Source organism: Setaria viridis, chromosome 2 (genome assembly GCF_005286985.2).
Source record: "Setaria viridis chromosome 2, Setaria_viridis_v4.0, whole genome shotgun sequence".
In the NCBI taxonomy this organism is placed as follows: Eukaryota; Viridiplantae; Streptophyta; class Magnoliopsida; order Poales; family Poaceae; genus Setaria; species Setaria viridis.
Genome location: NC_048264.2, coordinates 37,521,970 through 37,543,815, shown reverse-complemented (window position 1 = coordinate 37,543,815; position 21,846 = coordinate 37,521,970). Strand labels below are relative to the sequence as shown.

The window sequence follows — 21,846 nt, the reverse complement described above, 5'->3', positions numbered from 1 at the left end:
GAAGTCCAATTGTACTCGAACTCATCCCCCAGCCTCTAACTAGGTCAAAAATTGAAAATTCACCAAAATTCTCGACGAGATCCTCTAGAGCTTGACACTGGAGCTTCATTGTTTACTTCTTCTTCTTTGGGGTTGACGCGATGGGTGAAAATTTCCAATGCCGTCTGCGATGCAAACCTAGGAGCCAAAGACGATCGCGCGCCTGTTTCAAACATGACGATTGGCTTGATGATGACTTGCGCCATCGAATTTGCCAGTGGATTCTCGGCGAGATCCCCCACCTCGCACGCCAGATGTTGGTGTTTAAACCTAGCAACCTACTTGGGGGTGCCCGAGGTAGTGTTTTAGTTAGTGGGGCTCACCGAGATTAGGAACTCGAAAGTAAACGCATACACATGATTTAGATAGGTTCGGGCCGCTGAATAGCGTAATACCCTCCATCCTGTATGTTGGTTGGATTGGATTGCTTTGGAGGGGTCCTTGCCTTGCCTTATATTGCCGGAGATAGAGTTACAGGTCGGTTGGTTACAAGAATACTAGTCGGATTTGACTAGAGGAGTTCTACTATTATTACTACGAGTATTTTTCCTAATCCTCGACTAGTTCTTGTCTTTCCACGTAGACTACACCGTCTTGCATCATAGTCTCCATGTTAGATATGTCTTGGTATCCAGCCCTATATTTAAGACTATCCAAACCTTCTAGTGGGTCCATAGATGTTACGACACCTGTGTCGCTTGACTGACAAGGGCAAAACAAAGTCTTCCGCGGGCCATTCCCCGGACTTCGTTGCGCAAGGAAAAGTGGCAAAGTTCAAAGCACGTGCAAAAAATGAACCAAATTTTGAAGAAATTTCATGACCTAAAACACCAAGTACATTACAGGGCCGCGTGCCTGACGCCAGAATAAAAATAAGCCTAAAATTTCTACTTCGCAGGGTCTTCGGGAAGGGCTTTGCCTCGAATCACGGCTGGAGAGGTCCGCCTGACCAGCTGCTGCGCACCAAGGGCCACCATCTCCTCGAGATGTGTCAGCTCCTTTGAGGTCTGATTCCTCGCATAGCGCTCCCAATGGCGGCAAAGTCCACGCCGTCGTAGTGAGTGGAGACCAAGGTGAAGGCCGTGTGGGCGCCCTGGTAGAGCGCCTCCGCGATCAGGTCATCCACCCGACCACGGGCAGCCCCGAGCCACTCCATGAGTGGGCCCTTTGGGGCCATACCCATGGATAGGTGGGCCCACAGCACCTCCGACATGCCTCGGAGCGCCTCCAGCTCCCCAGCCACTTCCTACAAGCAGGTGCCGGTCACCAGACCTGCAACAACGACCGCCCGAATCAAGACCGGCATGAAACAAGCAAGCCCATGGAGACAAGCACGACAGGAGAAGGTAAAGAACGTACCATTATAGGACTTCCAGAGGGTCTAGACCTCGACGTCAATGGCCTAGCACGCCTGCTCAGCTGCAGCGCACACATTCTCCGCCCCTTGCGCAGCATGCTCTAGTGCTGCCACACGTGTCGCCATCTCCTCCACTTGGCGAGCGAGCTCGGCTGCCAACTCCACTTCCCAGGAGGTGCGCTTCTGAGCCTCCTTCTTTGTGGCCTCGGCCGCCAAAGCCATCTCGGCAGCAACAAGGAGGGTACATGCTCCGACTCACGCACTGTCTATCCCTCCGACTTGGCTGCGGCTAAGGCCTTCAGAAGCCACTCCATATCGGTGTGTGCAACCCCCCAATGTGGCCAGCTCCTCTTCCAGCCTTCGCTGATCTGCAACCTCCCCTACCTGCAGCTGAATCATGGCGTGCAAGAACCATGACTTCATCGCTGAAATGTCCATTAGCTCCTGGACGAGGGGCACGACACGACAGGAAACAAAACATCAGAAGGCTGGCAGCATCCAGGGGAAATCAATCTCAAGCAAAAAGGAGAGATGGGAAAGGATTACCTGTCCGCGCATGAACTTGCGTGTCCATCACCCCAAAGGCACCGCTCAACGCCCCATAGCCTCGCTGAGCACCTCCCAAGCCTTGGCGAGCTCGTCGCGCGCTCAGCACCTATGCCTGAGCGCGCTCCCCCACGACGCCATTTCCGGTACATCATCGAGGGCAAACAGTGCCTTGCCCGGGCGCCAGGGATCCTCCCAGGTGAGTGTCGGGCCCCCGCCTAGCGCCAGCGCTGGCCCAGCTAGAGCCACCTGAAGTTGGACGGCGTGGTTGGGTGCGGCCTCATCAAGCGTCACTGACTGCTTGGACACCGCCTCTGCGTCGCCATCACCAATGGCCACTTCTGACGACGAGGAGTCCGCCAGAACCACCACATCCGGAGTCGCTGTCCGAGCCTCCACGGCCGTCGAGCTTTCACCCTCCCCCTCTAAAGGAGTAGCAAAGGGCAGCAGAGCGACCAACAACGGTGGTGGAAGGGCCACAGTGACACGCGGGGCGCTTGCAGGAGCAACCGGAGCTGCCCTGCCAGTTCCATCACCAGTGGCCGGCGATAGCCGGATAATCAACCCCACAAAGCCCACCGACGCGGGTGACACCGCGAGACCGCGAACAAACTCCCTGCAACACGAAACCACGGATCAAGTGGGAATTCAGATGAAAGCACGAAGCAGGCATGCGGCCTCAACTCAAAAAGGTTTGAGCAGAAGTTAAAATTCCTTACCTGTCAGATCACCGCAGAGGAAGGGGTGTCGTACGGTGCTGCAAGGCTGGCCGCCCAATTGAGGGCGAGGTGGCGGCGGGGGGGAGAGGGGATGTCCTGGGCTGCGACATCACCCCAGGGATCGCCCTCGGGGACTTCACGCACTGCCGCCCAACCTACCATAGGCTGGGAAGTTGCGGCAGCATCCTCGGAATCCTGCAAAGGTAGGGCTACCGCTGGCGCCTCCGACCTTGGCGGGGGATCGCGGCTGCTGCACACTTCGACGCCTAACATGGCAGTGCTGACACAGTGCCCGCTGGCACAAGATCTGTCCCTGAGCGTGACACGTCGGTGCTAGGTCGCTGGGCCAGCGCGGAGCCCCTGCCAGCAGCGGGAGCCTCATTTGAGCCCCCGCTCGCTGAGAATGCACCCGCCATGACCGGCTGGTGGCCACCACCCTTCGAGCCCGACCTACCATCGGGAGAAGGAAGGGACACTAACCACCGTGCCATGTTGGGCGGAGCACCGGGCGGTGGTGGCGGCAGCTACTTGGGGGCTCCCGAACCACGACCCCAAACAGCGGGCGACCACAATCTCCTGAAGTGACAACCATCCAAGCGCAGGGAAGGTCGATCGACCCCTCAACTGGAGTAGGCCCGAGCGCACTTTGTGCTCGGTTCGGCACTCGAGGTGTCAGCGGCCTATTTCTGGGACGCATGGTCCAGTGCGGGACGGCACTTCCGCCTCCCTTCGCTCCAGTCCCGACCTCCCCATCATCAAAGGTTGGGGGAAGGGGGTCAGGAAGGGCAACTAGAAGACCAAGAGAAGGCTTCGAGTTAGATGGGATGTCGAGGACGGGCGCGCCCTCGCTCACACTCTCATTCTTGTCCTCCTCCTCCTCCTCCTCCTCCTCTTCTTCCTCCTTCTCATCCTCGTCGGATGCCAACCTACGCGTTGCGACGCGCGAGGTGTCACCTCACGGTCTCGTGAATTTTCTCCTCCCAAGCACGGGCCTCCCTATCACATTTACGCCGCCGCTCTTAAGCAGCACAAAGCTTAGTAGAAGCCCATTCGGCACCCTCGGGGTTACCGTCCGGGTCGCGAAACCGGGACACCGTTCGCCCGAGCCCCTGCGCACCAACAACAGCTTGGGCCTCCGTGCGCTCGCAAGAAATACAAGGAATGGAAAGAGAAGAGTTCATGAACTCACCAGGCAGGGGGGAGGATTCCCTCGAGAAGGCCCGCGGGTGCCCCACCAGGACCGGGGGCACTAGCTCGCCGAATGTCTATCAGCTCCTGCACCCGCGCTTCTTGTGGTCGAGGAGGCTTTCTATGCATTCCCTGGAGTTGTCCGCTTCCCTAGAGTACTTGAAGAAGGCGTGGGACCTCTTCTTGAGCATCTGCATCCGCCGCTTGATGGAGGTCCAGATGACCCTCACACCGTTCACACCGGCTCGCATCAGCCCCGCCGGCACCTCGATGATTTGGTTGACCTTCCTGTTGTGCTCATCCGGGCAGCCCCCCCTCCACGACTCCTTTCATACAGGGCGTCCACCGATGAACGCCGGCAACTTCCTGGCGCCTTCCTCAAAGCCGTAGCCATCATCACGGATGTAGAATGCTAGCCCCGATTGGATTTTTTCGCTTTGATCTTCGGGTACTTGTCCACGTACTCAAGACGCGTACCCAAGACACATCTGGATAGTGACACTGCCTAACGGCGTGAGCTCGTCGTCGCTGGAGCTCACCTTCCGCTATCGGACCTCAAAGATCCCACAGAAGAGTGACGCATGGGGGGCGATGCCGAGGAAACCCTCGCACACCGTCATGAAGCCGGCGAGCTGCAGCAACCCGTTGGGGTTGAAATGCTGCAGCTCGATCCCGTGCTCATGGAGGAAGCCTCAGAGGAAGGGGTGCGCCGGCAGCCCGAACCCCCGGGGGTGGACTTGAGGATGGAGACAGTCTTCCCGGGCTAGGACTGTGGGAACTGCTCTCCTGCAGCAGTGCGCCACCTAGCCACCTCCTTCAGCAGGAGGCAGCCTGCGGCGACCAGCTGCTGTAGTTTTGCCTTTGTCACCACCAAAGGAACCCACGAACCCATCGCTGGGGAAGAAGCAGAGATAGCAGCGCCGACAAACCGGAGGGAATGCGCGCGAGTGGACCGCGGGACTCACCGAGTCACTCCCACAACTCCTCTTCTCTCTCTCTCTCTCCCTCTTCTCTCTCTCTTGTTCTCCTAGCTGCTCGAGCACGGCTACTAGGCAATGGCTGGAGGAAGGATAGGCAAGCGGGAAGAGTGAAGGGGAGAGGACAAGTGGTGGATTTAAGGGTGCAGCCCTAGGGAGGCCAACCGTCCTATTCGAGCAACTGCACGGGGTGGTGGGCTTAGCCCCTGCAGCAGCGCTGGAAACACGCATGCCAAAAGCGCGATGTGCATGCATGGCCTACACCATCAAGGCGCAACATGACGTGACGGGGCGGCCGACAGGTGGCACCTCAGCTCCCGTGCAATGACTCGTCAACTGCTCTGCCCTGGCGGTTGGGCCAAGCCAAAGCAACAAGCCAGGATACAAAGGCCATCCCGGGCTCGCAGCTATCCTGAGGCCCAACTAAACCTAGAGCTAGGGACGGATGGGCTCAGAGAGTCCCAGCAATTACGAGTCGGGATGCCACGTGGCCCCCGACCTCCTCCCACAGTATCTGAGTCCTAATGACAAGTATACTCTAGGTATTCCCAACGAGCGAAGGCAACGAGCCCTCCGACCTCCCACGCAGGAGGTCATGGACCAAAAGGGTGGACCACCACAGGATATCTCTCGTGAGACATAGCTGAACTTTCTGCAATTGGAGAGGCAATCGGGTCCCGCTCAGATTTCCTAGCGACGCTCAAACGAGCGCACTTGCCCAACCAACCTGGTAGGCAAGGAGCCGCTCCCCGCGAAGGGACCACGTGGGGCACGATCCCGACCACAGAGCGCACTCCCCCGGGAGCAGCGCACCCAGGGGCTCGGAGCGACCAACCCCCAAGGCCAAGCAAGCCATTCGCGACATGCATCGGGGAGAAAATTTATTATTCCATGGAACAAACATTACAAGAAGGGTCCCAAGATGCCATGTACAGATAAAAAAATGTTGGTGTTGCCGAGCAAGGCAACACTTGGGGCCCACGGGAAGTGCTGCTACAAGGACGGTGTGAAGCAGCGGATGCTCATGTTGCTAAGTTTCTTGTAGCATCAGCACCTCGGGGGCTGCCTATGTAGAGGTGGTACCGAGGATGAGAGCACTTTTAGCTACAGCAAGCGATGCCACCATCTCCCCTGGCAAAAGGGCAAACTATGGCCTCCCTCAAAGCCTTCCATTGGAGACAAGAGGGGGCTGTAGTTGTACCCAATAGGCCTAGGAGCAGCGTCATGGCAGCCTTCGTCGAGCCCGCTGGTCCGCCAAGGAGTCGAATGGGAGCATCGAAGCTCCCGAGTGATCTCTGAGAGACCCAGGGGCTGTTCTTTCCTGTTACCAGTTCCTCCCACCGGATCCGCGAGGATCTTGAAGCAGGATCGGCAACGGGACCGGAGGTTCCTCAGACCCCCTGTGGTACACCCAGCCCTTCATTGAGATTCTTCTAGCATCAAGGGTAGGCTGCACATCAGCCAACCCAAAAGACTCGGAGATGCCTTCTCGGTGGCCTCATCCCTTTACCCGCACATAGAAGCATTTTGGAGGTGAAGTCTGGAGCCCTAAGCAGCACCTAATGCAGGCTTTATAGCCCGAGTGGAGGCATTGCAAGCCTTGATGCCCCAGCAAACCCACGTGAACGACCGCAGGATGGGCAGAGCCCTGAGTAGGGCCTTGGGATTCCGCATCGCGCGAGGCATCAGGCAGACCGGACCTAACGACGCATCGGCAGATGACCGTGGAAAGACCAAAAGCTAAGGAAGGGTCTCCTAGCGGCCCCTAACAACAGCAAGAGAAGAGCAGCACATGCACCAATAACCTTCTGAACGAATCTCTGAATCCCTCAAAAGCTCGGGGGCTAGACCCAGTGGGTCCGCTCACGCGAACCCACCTGACATCTCAACTATCAAACGACGCACAGGGAGAATAAGTGGGCCCTCCCCCAACCTCATGGCCGGGAGAAGTCTCGGGGCTACTGACGGGTTCCTATACTAAGGGTACCATCGGGGAAGGGATTCAAGGTAGTCAAGATGCATAAAGGCCAAAGGCCCAACAACTAGAAGCATATTGGAAACAGCCCAAACGATGTTGCAGCCCACCGCCCGACCTTCCTTGGTCGGGAGCCAAGAACCATGACTTGTCGACTCAACTAGATCTGGGGCGGGCCACGTGATAGGTCCACAATGCCTCACCCACTCCTTGACTCAGAAAGACATGCGCTATACTAGAGGCATTAAATGCAGGGCGTGGCCCCCTAACCGTCCCACGTCGGAGACATGACCGGGCAAGGGGAGCCAACCTTTAACCAGGGGGTCTGAGGGTGAGGCTACACCCTTCGGATCGCCCAGGACGGCCTGCGGGACGAGGCCACAGGTGGCTGAACGTGCCCACACGCCCTGGCATCATCATCGCCTTCACCAGGGTGGCCCGTCAAGATCAAGGCCATGCCACCGCGCTAGGCCCGGTACGGTCCCGCAGGCGAGGCGTGACAGATGCTACGACAAGGAGCGGTTGTGAACACACTAAAGATGTTGGGGAAAGCCGGGGCGAGTGGCACACCTCATCCAAGCCACTAACCAAAGACCGCCCCCTCATCAACGGTACAGACGTCAGCAATGGTTCATGTCCCATTCACTGACTCGGGGTTGGTGGATAAGACGGGAGCACGCCACGGGGTAGACCAGGCCATGCGTAAGCAGCCCACGCTACACAGAAGCCACCGTATAGGGCGTGCGAAGCCCACGTCCGGCCAAAAGGACAGGACAAGAAAGCCCCTTGGTGCAAGGAAGACCCGACTATGCCACAACTCCTGACCTCTAAGGTCGGGGACTCCCTCCATTTCTCAACATTGTTGCCCGGTCCCTGGCCTATATAAAGGGAATCGGGCCTCCTTTCACTCTCTCTCTCTCTCTCGCATTCGATACATACACCCACACATCGCACGAATGCTTGCTTGCAAGCACCTTGTTGTAAGCCCAGTGCACTTGATCCAAGGAACATGACTCCTACCGAATTTGGACGTAAGGATCTTCCCAAACCAGTATAACTCCTAGTCTCTTATGTGCTAACCATCGGAAGTGAGGAGAGTGCAGCGTACAATTACTAGTCGGCGGTCTGAAATACCGACACCGTGTCTTCTTGCCGCTGGCGAGCATACCCCGGTGATCATTTGGACTTCCTTTCCCATTTCCCTGCCTCGCCTAAGCCCATCGCTCGCTGGAGCGCTGGTGATTTGCTGGCCGAGCCGCCCGTCGGCCATAGGGAAGAAACCTCGAGCTTTTGCAATCCCCGAGGAGGAGCGAAGGAGGCCAGCACAGGGGAGTCCGGGGTAGGAAGGCGTGGGGGATGCCGGCGTACAGCGTTAGGGACGCATGGGGTGGCTGACATGGGGGATGGCAGCGTCCGGCGCTAGGAAGGCGCGGGGCCGGTGGCGGGTGGCGAGGAGAGGAGAGAAGAAAAGGAGAAGAAAGAGAGGGAAGTGGTGATAGGAGGACCCCACTGCCACATGTCGTCCATGTCAGCAAAACCACCCTCCAAACCCGCCCGATGGCAAATATGCACAGTATTGATAGTTCGATGGCCAAAGATTTCTGGTTTTGGAGTTGGATGGCCTAAACCAAACCGAGATGATAGTTTGATGGCCAAAAATAGACTTTTTCCTAAAATAAAATGCAATATACAACCTTTAACTTTTCACGCCTCCTAAATTACAGTTACATAAAATCGTACCGATTTAAGGTGACGCTCAAATGCTGCAACGCCAAGGAATACATAACCGATAAGGGTTGTTTGGGAGCAGGGACAGAGCCAAGAAAGTATCAAGATGGGGGAGTCAGCTATGGACATCCTCGTAACAAAGAATGTAAATACAAAGTTTTCAATATATTTACCTTATAAATACACATGTATACAAGGGAGGGGGGCCAAGGCTCCCCAGACCCCCTTTTGCGTGGTACTTGTTTGGATAGGGATATTTTCATGGATTACGAACTTAGAGGGGGCTTGACAGTGACAAGGCGGGTTGGCGAAGTGGCAAGGTGGGACTCCACCGCTTCGTGTGCAGCGAGCATCGGCCACCGGATGGTGGCGGTGGTAGAGGGGACATAATATGGAGTGGTTAGGGTTTAGAGGGGGTGATGGTGGCGCCTTAGTGGTGAGGAAGCTGCTAAGAGATAACTGGGCGAGGATGAGTGCTACTTCATAGATGAGGGAGCACAAAGGATATTTGGGACAAAGAAGAAGTGCCGGCGCCATCCAATCTCATATCAACAGTCGTCACTCGTTTGGAAAATAAAAGGAACGGACATAGTTCACTTGAAATACTCCCTCGGTTCTAAATTATAAGGGTTTTGACTTTCCGTATATCTAAAAGGGCGTGCATTGTAATTGTAATGGTGTAACGTAAAATAACTTTTTTTTACTGGACACAACCAATGGCGCTGCATGGCCCGTCGCCCCGTCCAAACCCGTTTTTTAAAATCTGTGAACCATCACAGAGGCCGTGTCAGCTAAGCGGTCGTCCTTCTAGAATAGCAATACGTAGAATTTACTGCCAGGCCAGTGCCTGCCTGAGTTGGTACGGACTCCAGTAGTTCACTTGATCCAATCATACGGTATTTGATGATTGTCACCTAGCCGACGGCGCTATGCTTGTACCAGACATCGAAAAAGAAGTCTAAACTCTAGACACATGACGCCGAGTCCAAGCCGGAACAACTTTGGATTGGGCCAGCGCGCGTGGTGTCCTGTACCGTGGATGATGATGGTTGGTCTAGAACCGGAGGAAAACAAGCAGCCACCTTTTCGTAGCTAGTCAAACACAGGCTACAGCCGTGTTGAAACCCGTCGACAACGCGAGCAGCGTGCCGAACAGAGCACGCCGGGGGGGCGCCGCCGCGGCGGGGCCTGCGACGTCGCGCCCCCACTTTCCATGCGGTTCTCACATGGTCACGTCGAACGCGGACTGGCCGGCATGCTCTGCTGACTGCTCCTAGGCTCCTAGCCTTTAGCTGATAGCAGTAACCACAACCACCTGGACATCGCGCAACCGTGCACGCAAGATTGGCCCCTGCCTTAGCTTATTTCCTCTTCAAGGGGCAGCAATGAGCATCTTCTTTCAAGTACCAGCTGCGATTGAGCCCAGAAGAGAAATATCTCTTGCAGGGGATACCGACCTCACCTGACCCATGTCCATGTGTGCCACTGCCATCCGTTGCCTATCCATCCTATATCCGAAGACATCACGATCACCCACTCACCCATGAGGCCATGACCCAACCCTTGGTTCACTCATCCAGCCACCGGGTCTCAGGTGGAATCGCTCAAGTTGCATCTTGCTTTTGCCCGTCCATTCCTGCAGTAATCGCAACGAAGGCAACGTCTGTGCATCCCTCCGGACGCGTCGTTCCCCGACCAGACAGCGGAGCCTCGGCCACGGTTTGAACCAAGGATCCCCGGTCAGGCCGGGTGGCGCCACCCTTTACGGTCAGGCGGGGGGCATTAGCATTAGTGCATTACTGCCCTGCAGGCCCACTAACCCTTCTGAAAAACACAAGGCGAAATCGAAATGACGATGGAAAAAGCAAAGGAGTGGCGGACCCGGCGACCACGCCGCGCGCGGCAGTCTAAAGCGAAGCTTCCAGCGCATTGATGTCTGACGCCACCACTCCTCCCGGCTCGCTGGCCGGCGGGGCCCGCCACCCACCACCCCTTCCCGCGGGAAAACCCCGCGGCTGCCCCCACCACCTCCCGACGCCGAACCGGCCACCTCGCACTCGCAGTCGAAGGCGCGGCAGGTACACACACACCCTGCTGGCCTGCGCTCCTCCTCCTCCTGCCCCCCCGGGCGCCGAATCCCGCGGATAAATAGCGGCCCGCGGCCCGACGCCGGGAGACCTTTCCATCTACAGAGCTGCAAAGGTTTCTGCTTTTACCTTTACCTTGCCTTTTGCTTCGCTCGCTGCCTGCCCATGGCGGCGGCGGCGGCGTGGGTGCGGGTGGCGTTCCTGGCCGCCGTGGCCGCGTCCGCGGCGGAGGCGCTGAGCCTGGACGTCCACCACCGGTACTCGGCGATCGTGCGGGAGTGGGCGGGCCACCACAGCGGGCCGCCGGCCGGGACGGCGGAGTACTACGCGGCGCTGGCCGGGCACGACCTCCGCCGCCGGTCGCTCGCCTCCGCGGGACCCGGCGCCGGAGGGGAGGTGGCCTTCGCCGACGGCAACGACACCTACCGGCTCAACGATTTCGGATTGTGAGTGCACCGTTCCGCTTCCTCCTCCTTCCACTTCCACCATCGTCGTCTTTAAGCAGGCTTAGCTTCGAATCAGGGAGAGGGATTGGAATCATTGGTGTTTGAAGGGGTGCGCTGTGTGTGTGTTAGCTGTTCTGTCTTTTTGCTTTTGGGGCTAAAGCCGGGGGGCGGTGGTTGGTGTTGGTTGCGCAGCTTGCATTACGCGGTGGTGGCGCTGGGGACGCCGAACGTGACGTTCCTGGTGGCGCTCGACACCGGCAGCGACCTCTTCTGGGTGCCCTGCGACTGCATCAAGTGCGCCCCGCTCGTCTCCCCCAACTACGGGGTACGTACTGCTTCTCTCCTTCCTCTACTTGGCGTCTACTCTACTCTCTGTTACGTTTATTACAGTTGAGTTAGGGGGTTAGGATAATAACATGTTGCTGGTGAGATGGCATAACAGCAGATTTAAAAGTTTATGCATGGTAGAGTTTCTTCCTCCGAGATTACTACATGATCACGCGGGCATATTTTACTATGATATCTGTGGAAGCATGGCATGTGTCATGTGCTTCTTAGAAATCTTCCAGAACCACGACAGCCTGAGCTGGGACCCTGGTCGGGCTTAAAAAACAGCCTATTCTTTGGTCCTAGATCAATGTACTCTAGTTATGAAACAAGAAAATGTGGTTTTTTTTTTTGCACGAGGAAGTCAATAGTGTCATTGTGCTTCTATTGACTCTGACAAATTTTTACACGGCTCGTGTCTGTGTTCTTGCTAACTCGTGTTTGTGTGTGTCACAAATTTCACAGAATTTGAAGTTCGATGTGTATAGCCCTCAGAAGTCGAGTACTAGCCGGAAGGTCCCTTGCAGTAGCAATTTGTGTGATCAGCAGAGCGCGTGCCTATCGACAAGCAGCAGCTGCCCATACAGTATCGAATACTTGTCTGATAACACGTCGTCCTCAGGTGTGCTAGTTGAGGATCTTTTGTACCTGATAACTGAGTATGGCCAACCGAAAATTGTTACAGCCCCCATAACATTCGGGTATGTACTCTGTGATCATCCCCATGCTAAATTGGTCGTTCTTACTTCCATGTGCTGAATCTTGTGTGCATTGTTCAGTTGTGGACAGGTTCAGACAGGTTCATTTCTGGGCAACGCTGCGCCCAATGGTCTGCTTGGGCTTGGTATGGACAGTAAATCAGTTCCAAGTCTGCTTGCAAGTGGAGGAGTTGCAGCCAATTCCTTCTCAATGTGCTTTGGAGAAGATGGCCATGGTAGAATCAATTTTGGGGACACCGGAAGCTCGGACCAGCAAGAAACCCCATTAAATATTTATAAACAAAAGTATGTTCCTACTGCACATATTTCATAAACGAGAAACTGTCCATCAAACTCATGTTGGTATCCCTTCTTTCCGCAGCCCATATTACAACATAAGCATCACTGGTGCTATGGTGGGAAGTAAATCAATTAACTCCAAGTTTAGTGCTATTGTCGACTCTGGCACCTCTTTCACAGCTCTGTCTGATCCTATGTACACTGAAATCACTAGCAGTGTAAGTATTAAGTTTAATTAGGAGTGGTTTTCAGCACTCCATCTTTCACAATGGTTCTGTTCTTACTTCTTACTTATGTTCATTCTTATCAGTTCGATTCACAAGTCGAAGATAAGCCGAGCCAACTTGACTCTTCTCTGCCCTTTGAATTTTGCTACTCTGTAAGGTATTTTCATCTAGCAACAGTCCCTCATAGTTACATCTCCACGTGCTGCTATTCATGTATGCCTGATGGATATATTGCTGCACTTTCCAGTTCAAAGGGATCTATCAATCCTCCAAACATAAGTCTGACGGCAATAGGTGGGAGTGTATTTCCTGTCAATGATCCAATAATTACTATAACGGACACTGCATCTGTAAGAGAGAACTGACACTCAGCTCTATTTATTTATTTATTTTATCCATGTATGGTGTGTGTGTTAATTTACATCTACTTTACATCTACTTCTCAGAATCCACTTGGCTATTGCTTGGCTATGATGAAGAGTGAAGGTGTTAACTTGATAGGGGGTAAGCACCTCTGCATTTTAAACTCTTAGACCTTCTGTTCAAACGTGAAGATGCTTGATCCTATTAAAGTAGTACTTCGAAAATTCTGCAAGTATGCTGCTTCATTTTTTTAAAAAAACCATAGAATGGATCCTTTGTATGACTTTTAAATGGTAGACGTATTAATTTGTTACTGATGCCAAGATCTCTTATATTTCAACTTTTTAGATGCTGCCTTTTGCTTATACTGTTATTGCTTGAAAAACGTGGCTGCTCCATCCATGTTCTATTGTGCATATTTTGCATTATGAAGTAAAATGTATCGCAGTGATAGTAAGCTACCTCAATTTTCTTACCCTTGCTGGTCATTTTTTTGGTGCAGAGAATTTTATGTCTGGGCTGAAGATTGTGTTTGATCGAGAGAGGAAGGTCTTGGGTTGGAAAATTTTTGATTGTAAGCACCTCCACATCTATCTTGATGTTTCTTCAAATCCAATGCGTTAAACCTCGAAATTAGAATGATACACTTACATATTGTTGCTGTTACCAGGTTACAGCGTGGACAACTCAAGTAGACTTCCAGCGAACCCAAATCCTTCTGCTGTTCCTCCGAAGCCTCCAATGGGGCCGAACAGTTACACTCCTGAAGCTGCCAAGGGTGCTTCACCGAATGGCACCCAAGTCAACGTGTTGCAGCCTTCAGCAGGTTTTTCGCTGAAGCTGCATTTCAACACAAACGTCTTCATCGCAGCTGCTCTCCTGTTCGTCGCGATTCTTTGATCAGCTCAAATTCCACATGACAGCCTTCTGAAACAGAATACACAGATACGATAGATTTAGCTAAAGCTTCATTACCTCGTATTGATTTATGTGTAGCGGAATAGGACCACATTCTTTTGGCTTGGGTCCAGTAGGAATTACAGGGTGTTAGAACACGGGATGACTCATAGCCTCATAGACCATTTTTGTTCTACTTTTACACGTTCATATTGTACTTTTGTGATGTTTTTCTCCACCCAGTGTTTATGTCGTGGTGGCTGTACATATATAGGTAACTTGAGGATGTATTGACACTTCTATAGAATAATAGAATAAGTGAATAATGATGCTGGCATGTGCTCCATATCGGTTCTGTGTGATGTGCCTGTCCAACTATTCCCTTGGTGCTGATTTAGGTCAGAAAGGCAAACAGTGATTTCTTCAACATTCTGTCACGTTTCGAGTTTTCTAGTTTTCATCTTTTATTGATTTCGTTTGCATTTATATCGAGTTTGCGAAGAAAGTGAAATCACTTCTTGAGCAGCAAAAAGAAAAGAGTCTAGCAAATTTGTTTGAACATTCAACCAATGATGCCCATTGGTCCAAATCGAAGTCCATCAAGGAGGCCCACACAGCCCATACACCCTTCCGCAACCTACTGCCAAAACGAATCCCAGCCGCACGTCCCGACACCGTTCCCCCAAAATCCGTCCGTCCAAACGGCATCCCCAGTGCCCGAAGAACCCCGCAACGTCCAAGGGCATTTCCGTAACTGCAGCCTCCAAAACCCTAGACGCGCGGCGGGCAGCCGACCCGGTCGCTCCCCTTCCCCGGCCCGAACGGAGGCGGCCGTATAAAGGCCTTCTCCTCCCACCCCACCCGGCGGTTACCTTCACCACCGCCATCGACGCCAGCGAGCCAAGGACGGAACCGCCGGTGCCCGGGCCCTAACCGCCGCGCAGGTAACCGCCGGGACAACAGCCCGACCCCGCTTCACGGCTCGCAACCGCGCGCGCCGCCGCCGCCACTCGCTGCTCCATTATATATATCGCGCCCTCGGCGCTCGCTCTCTCGCTGTCGCTGCGCTCTCGCGTCCGGACCGGATCTGAGCGGGGCTCTCCTCGCATTGTGTTGCGCTGTGCGTGCAGCTAGAGAGAAGCGGGAGAAGGATGGACCGGTACCAGAGGGTGGAGAAGCCGAGGGAGGAGGCGCCCATCAAGGAGAATGAGATCCGCATCACCACGCAGGGGAGGATGCGCAACTACATCACCTACGCCACCGCCTTGCTCCAGGTACCACCACCTTCTCGCTCGCTCGCTCGACTGCCCGCTCTTCCGTCGATGACTGTAGCAAGTTCCAATGCCGTTGCGCTGTTTGAATTCTCGTCTTAGCGCCATAAAGTGTGCGCTACTTCTTGTACGTTGGTGGCGTGGTGAGTGATGACTGGCCGCTTAGATTAAAAGGTAAGCTGTATGATTGGGCCGTACGGGTTGTTGTGACATGCACTAAAGCATGCCTATTCCTTCTTTTTTTTTTAATGCAACTAGAGTTGTGAAAGAGAGAAGGCAGCTAGTCTCAATGCTTTGTTTGGTAGGATATGGTACTTGAAGACCACCTGATTCCAACTTTAAAGTTGTTATGTTCGGATTTTAAGAAAGGCTAAGCTTTGTTCACGTCCTGGTTATGGCATTCAATCACATTCATTATACTGCAATTGCCCATTGGTTTGTCGGGTAGTTGCCTGATTTAGCAATGCATTTTTGCTGCCAACTTTTGCAGCAGTATAGGCAAGGACAAGAGCTTTTGATGTTTCCGTGAAATCCCAAAGCATGTTTTGCTGAATACGACCAGATTTAGTATATATAGTGGACGAGGTATCTGATATATGGTGGCAAATAAATGTGGAACTATGTCTGTGACGTGATGCACCACTTAGAAAATGAAAATATGATGTGTTAAATTGTCACGCCTAAGTAGCTGCTCTTGTCGTCACTGTCAAATCGCTCTCCTGCCTTAGTTGTCGCAGTTTGGTACTTGGCATATTGTTCATCACTTAAAAATGAAATATGATGTGTTAAGTTGTCACTCCTAAGTAGCTGCTCTTGTCATCACTGTCTAATCACTCCCCTGCCTTAGTTGTCGCAGTTTGGTGCTTGGCATACTGTTCTCGTACAGTTGATTGATGTTGACAATACCATGACATCCACGTTTTGCCATTTTAGTCATTTGGTCCATGTTTGCTCCTTTATGACCCCGGTGCCCTTTAATCATGTTTCTTTTAGTTGTGTATGTTTTGCTTTTTTGTCGTAATTCGAAACAATGAAAATGCCTTGTAGAGACTCTGTGTTTCTCAGTTCATTCTTTGAGTAAGTTGCTTATAATGCTTAATTTGTTTTCTTTAGGACCCGAGTGCCCTTTAACCATGTTTCTTTGAGGAAGTTGCTGAATGCTTAATTTGTGCTTGGCCATTTGTTTAAACATTTTCTTTTTGCCCAAGTAGTTTTGTGAAATCTTCATATGCCCAAATTTTATGTGATATTTTTGCTTTTCCGTGATATATTCATGTTGTGTGCCTGATGTGTTGCTGCATGTTATATTTCTTACTTGAAGGACAAAGGTTCTGATGAGGTTGTATTCAAGGCCATGGGAAGGGCTATCAACAAAACTGTCATGATTGCAGAATTGATCAAGGTACTTCTGTTTTTTAATGCTTGCAAATATTACTTTGATTTGATTCTAATTGTTTGCTACTGTAATTGCTGTGCAGAGGAGGATCGTTGGTCTCCATCAGAATACCACCACTGGATCTACTGACATTACTGATATGTGGGAGCCATTGGAGGAAGGCCTACTTCCGTAAGTGACTTGTTTTTGTTCCAGGATATATCTGCTGGTGAACTATATTTTGGAGTCTAATGATTATATATCTCCGCAGGCTTGAGACAACAAGGCATGTCTCTATGATCACTATAACTCTTTCAAAGAAGGAGCTGGACACATCCTCTGTTGGGTATGCACACCGCATCCTGTTAACTGTATATGAAGATTTTCTCTGCGACCGCTTGTTTTTAACCGATTTCTATGGTTTCATACAACATGAGCTCATACCTTGTTGAACCACATAATTGGACAACTATTAGTTCTGGATGCAAAGGTGTCTTATCTTAGACAACTATTAATTGTTTGGCAGATATCAATCTCCTTTGCCTGCTGATGAGGTGAAGCCTTTGGTTGAATATGATAACGATGAAGGTACTGTGCAAGATTCACTTCTATTATATATTTTTAACATTTTAATAATTTTGTATAGCCTCGTAATTGATTTTATTGAAATTGTAGATGCACACTCACCTGGTGGCCGAGGGAGGGGCCGTGGTGGTCGAGGCCGTGGGCGAGGCAGGGGAAGGGGAAGAGGTGGACGTGGTGAGACTGATCGCTGCTGAGTAAATCTTCAGTTCACTACTTAACATATTGAATGTGTAATTGTTCCTTACATATTTAGTTTCAGGAAATGGATACAATGAATATGCTGATGGTGGTTGGGGGGAGGATGATCATGCCCCTGAGTATATGGGCAACGGATATCCCCGTGGAAGAGGGAGAGGTTTTAGGGGCCGTGGCAGGAGAGGAGGCTACAATGGTCAGCCTGATTACCAACAGGATGGTGGCTATTACGACGAGGCACCTGTTCCTGCTCCGACCCGAGGTGAGCAACTTCCCTCTCCCCGTTTAATTGTTTGTATAACAAGACCTTTGCTAATCTGTTTCAATTGGTAACCAGGTCGTGGTCGAGGCCGTGGCCGTGGGAGAGGCCCATCCAGAGGCCGAGGACGTGGTGGCAACGCGAACGGTGTGATGCACGCTGCTGCGGCAGGTGCTTAAGCTGTTTGCTACCAGTCCGGGACTGGTTGTTTGTTGGATGCCTGCTCCAAATATGAAGATGTATCATGTGTTGTCGGTTAACATTATACTTGGTATAAGCTTGACATTCTCTGTCGGAATGCAGCCAGGTTTTGATATTTGACTAGGCTTGTAGGGTAGCGTCTTTACAGTGCTTCCTTCGTTGCAGTAGATGTCGTAAACTAATTGTAGTTTCGTAAAGGTTTAGAGCAGTGCATTCTTTCAATTTTTTTAATATAAAAACGAAGTCTTGTTCCTTGTTGAAATGTGGATGCCTCTGTATCTTTGAAATGTGGATGTCTCTGTATGCCTCAGCAAACTAAGAGTTCGTGTTTGCGTGATAACTCTCAATCCCAATCCTTTTTGTCTAGGAGCTGAGACCAGGATCGAGTTTAACGTTACAGCTCTCAACCTCAACGATAAGTTTTAGCATCAGCCTTTGCGCCCATGAGAAGACTGCGATTTACTTGCACACTGTGACAGAGGAGGGCTTTCAAAGGTGACACCGATCGCCGTATTTGCTCGTCGAAAGAAACTTCCCGTACTTGGTTTTGAATGATTGATTTGAAATTTGAATTAAAAAGTTGCTCCTGGCCCCATTGGTTCGTCCGTCCAAATGAAAATGAATGGAGATATGAGATGTTAAATAAACTTTCGACAATATACTCTGATGTGTTTATGTCCGGCAAATTGAGCTCTAAACTAACACTGAATTAGAAAATCTGGGGCACCTCAACTAGTATAGCTCAAGGCCGAGTCGGGTATGAAAAGAAAAGCCCGAGTCGCAACTCGCAGAGAAAGAAAACGAAAATAAAATAAAACCAAACCGCAAGGCTTCAGAGTTTAGCCGCAACACCCCCACCGGCCACCGGCTTCCTGTATCTCACCGCGCGCACTCTTCGACCTCGTCGCCGACGCCACGATGCCGGAAGACGTCGAGATGAACGACTCCGCCGCCACTGCGGCCGCCGCCGACGCTCCGGCGCCCGCTCAGTCCACTCTCCACCGTGAGCAACCTCTCTCCATCGCGTCCCTCTCCCTCCAAAACCCTAGATTTTTTTTCCCTCTCCGGCTCTCCCCGACTCCGACGTCTCGCGGGGCATAGCGACGCACGCCTAACCGCGCCCTGATGCGTGCAGATCTGAAGGAGATCGCGTCGGTGATCGAGGCCGGGTCGCTGAGCAAGGAGGTCCGCCGGATCTCACGCGCCTTCCGCCTGACCATCGCCCTACGCCGCCGCCTCGCCGCCCGCGACGTCGCCGCCTTCCTCGCCTTCGCGCTGCCTCCTTCCTCGGAAGCCTTCGCCCGCCTCGCCGCCCTCGTGCCCAAGGTACTTCTACTCTGGGACTGGATTTTGGGTTATATGTTCTCACTGCCTGCTAATTATAAGACATACTCTATTGTAATTAGACGTACACGGTGATGGTGCTTTTAACCTTATAGATTTGAAAAAGAGGGACAGATCAAAACTGATTTTGGTCTTTCATTTCAAAATTTAGTTTGGTCTTACAGACATACACTATTCTTTAGTTGTGTCCTGATTCCTATGCTATTATATGCTGATACATTGACATAACAGACGTTGAAGATCCCTGTGCTATAATTTGTTGTTGCGATTTTTTCTGACCTGTGTCATAGCTGTTGTTGTACGCTTAGGATTACTTGTCTTCTCAGTAGGGTTGAGGAAATCGTAATATAGATTAATTCTCCAAACCGGCCTTACATTACTTATAATGCAGTATTCGTGCTGAATAACTGCTTTATTGGGCAAAACTGCAAACGTGTCTCAGTCTCTTCTCATGTCAAAACTTGGTTCCTTTATTCTGCTACCTCTTTGATAATTCATACCTTAATTATTTTTTTAAGTTCAAACTGAAAATTTTGAAGCTCCTTTCTCTTTCCGTAGGTTGTTGATATTTTTATGGTGTTATTCTTTGTAGGAAGATGGGAGTGAAATGGATGTTGATGCGGCAGCTCCAACAGCTCAAGTTTCAATCAAGCATGGTCTTCCAGAGATTGAAATTTATTGTTACCTGCTTGTGCTTATATTCCTTATTGATAATAAGAAATATGATGAGGTACGTCTGGGATTTTCGTCCACTTTGTTTTCTGTAGGGAAACATGCTAATTTGAATTTTGTCTCCCAGGCTAAAACTTGTGCCTCCGCAAGCATTGCTCGTCTGAAGAGTCTCAACAGGAGGACAGTTGATGTTTTAGCTTCTAGGCTGTACTCCTATTACTCAGATGTCCATGAGCTTACCAACACCCTTGCCGAGATTCGTGGGTGAGTTAATTTGAATTGTAGTGATTCCCATCAAGCCATGATCAAACAAACATTCTTTTATTGTCTTTCAGGATTTCTTTGGTACCTAGATGCACATTTTTACAGTTTTGTTGTGTCCTGGTTTACCCCTCATGCATTTGATGCTTTTCAGGACTCTTCTGGCATTGCACAGAATGGCGACTTTACACCATGATGAGCTTGGTCAGGTTGTTTTCAATTTTTCATAATCTAATCTTCAATACTTAGCAGCCTTAGTTTATAAACATCATCAAATTTATTGGGATTAACTTCTGTTTCCAATACAGGAAACTCTTCTCAATCTTCTTCTTCGCAATTACCTGCACTACAACTTGTATGACCAGGCAGAAAAGCTTCGATCAAAGGCACCGCGTTTTGAAGCACATTCAAATCAACAGGTAATTAATGAGCTAGTGCATTTGATGTTTTGTCATATACTGATATGTTATGCATTGAATGATATGTGCATATGTCTTGGTAATTGGTGGACTGTTTGATTTGATATATAACCAAAATAAGACAACTTTTCCTATCATATGGAAATACCACACAAGTGGTAACCTCTACTTTGTATTACAGTTCTGCCGGTACCTTTTTTACTTGGGCAAAATAAGGACAATTCAGTTGGAGTACACTGATGCTAAAGAAAGCCTCTTGCAAGCTGCTAGAAAGGCACCCACTACAGCTCAAGGATTTCGGATCCAGTGCAACAAATGGGCCATTATTGTAAGGCTACTCTTAGGAGAGATTCCAGAGAGAACTGTTTTCATGCAGAAAGGAATGAAAGAAGCTTTGACTCCCTATTTTGAGCTTACAAATGTATGTTTTCTCATAACTCTAGACAATACTGCATGTTGTGAATATTGAAGGTTCTGATTCTTCCTTTCATGTATGCTCTCTAGGCTGTTCGAGTTGGGGACCTGGAGCTATTCAGATCTGTTGCAGATAAATTTTCAAGCACTTTCAGTGCAGATAGGACCTGCAATTTGATAGTGAGGCTGCGCCACAACGTTATCCGGACTGGATTGCGTAACATCAGCATCTCATACTCAAGGATTTCCCTTGCTGATATTGCCAAGAAGCTGAGGTTGGACTCGGAGAACCCTGTTGCAGATGCTGAAAGCATTGTAGCTAAGGCCATCAGGGATGGGGCAATTGATGCCACCATTGATCATGCCAATGGCTGGATGGTGTCGAAGGAGACTGGTGATGTCTACTCAACTAATGAGCCACAGATAGCTTTCAACTCCAGGATTGCATTTTGCCTGAACATGCACAACGAGGCCGTCAAAGCTCTAAGATTCCCTCCAAACTCTCACAAGGAAAAGGAGAGCGCCGAGAAGAGGCGTGAGAGGCTCCAGCAGGAGGAAGAACTGGCAAAACACATGGCTGAGGAAGACGACGATGATTTCTAGACTAGTGCATCCTTTTGATGCTTTCAGCCTCTGCTTCCTAGTTTCATTTGAAGAGCAATCGACTTGTTTAGTTGATTAAAGGGGCACACGAACTCTAGTTCCCCAGTTCTGTTTGGAATGGTGTTTCAAATTCAGAATTCTTCATTGCGATTTATGTTACAATATTTTATAACTACATATGGCTTAGAAAACACATCATTTTTCACACTGTACCCCGTGTCTATTGTCCTGGCCCTGAAAATTAGATGTTGATTTCTGGACAATGACAAGTTCAGTGCATTTGTTCCTTGCGTTTATGAGGACAATTCAGACTACTCAGGCCCGCGTCCTTGAGTATATCAACTACTGAATTACAAACTCTAGAATAATGAGA

At 51.0% G+C, this 21,846-nt stretch overlaps 3 protein-coding genes across 4 annotated transcripts; all 3 read left to right on the top strand.

Moving 5' to 3' along the window:
• Positions 1-10,594: 10,594 nt before the first annotated feature.
• LOC117842073 (aspartyl protease family protein 1) lies at positions 10,595-14,220 on the top strand. Its single transcript, XM_034722423.2, has 10 exons — positions 10,595-11,062; positions 11,255-11,387; positions 11,855-12,090; positions 12,169-12,393; positions 12,470-12,605; positions 12,698-12,771; positions 12,862-12,964; positions 13,061-13,118; positions 13,480-13,551; positions 13,648-14,220. The coding sequence occupies exons 1-10, from the start codon at positions 10,782-10,784 to the stop codon at positions 13,875-13,877; spliced, it is 1,548 nt and encodes a 515-aa protein (XP_034578314.1). The 5' UTR covers positions 10,595-10,781; the 3' UTR covers positions 13,878-14,220.
• Positions 14,221-14,657: 437 nt separating this feature from the next.
• On the top strand, positions 14,658-18,047 carry LOC117842075 (uncharacterized). Of its 2 annotated transcripts, none has more exons than XM_034722426.1 (9): positions 14,658-14,818; positions 15,005-15,148; positions 16,467-16,547; positions 16,624-16,712; positions 16,792-16,866; positions 17,047-17,108; positions 17,196-17,279; positions 17,365-17,562; positions 17,638-18,047. In XM_034722426.1, the coding sequence occupies exons 2-9, from the start codon at positions 15,026-15,028 to the stop codon at positions 17,736-17,738; spliced, it is 813 nt and encodes a 270-aa protein (XP_034578317.1). In that variant the 5' UTR covers positions 14,658-14,818; positions 15,005-15,025; the 3' UTR covers positions 17,739-18,047. The 2 variants fall into 2 exon arrangements, with proteins under 2 accessions (XP_034578317.1, XP_034578316.1); XM_034722425.1 differs by having other exon boundaries at positions 17,359-17,562.
• A 519-nt stretch (positions 18,048-18,566) lies between these two features.
• LOC117842074 (probable 26S proteasome non-ATPase regulatory subunit 3) lies at positions 18,567-21,678 on the top strand. The gene is made up of 8 exons (XM_034722424.2): positions 18,567-18,763; positions 18,896-19,086; positions 19,697-19,834; positions 19,904-20,040; positions 20,192-20,246; positions 20,346-20,456; positions 20,638-20,877; positions 20,961-21,678. Exons 1-8 carry the CDS (start codon positions 18,679-18,681, stop codon positions 21,471-21,473), a joined length of 1,470 nt encoding a protein of 489 aa, XP_034578315.1. The 5' UTR covers positions 18,567-18,678; the 3' UTR covers positions 21,474-21,678.
• Positions 21,679-21,846: the final 168 nt, after the last annotated feature.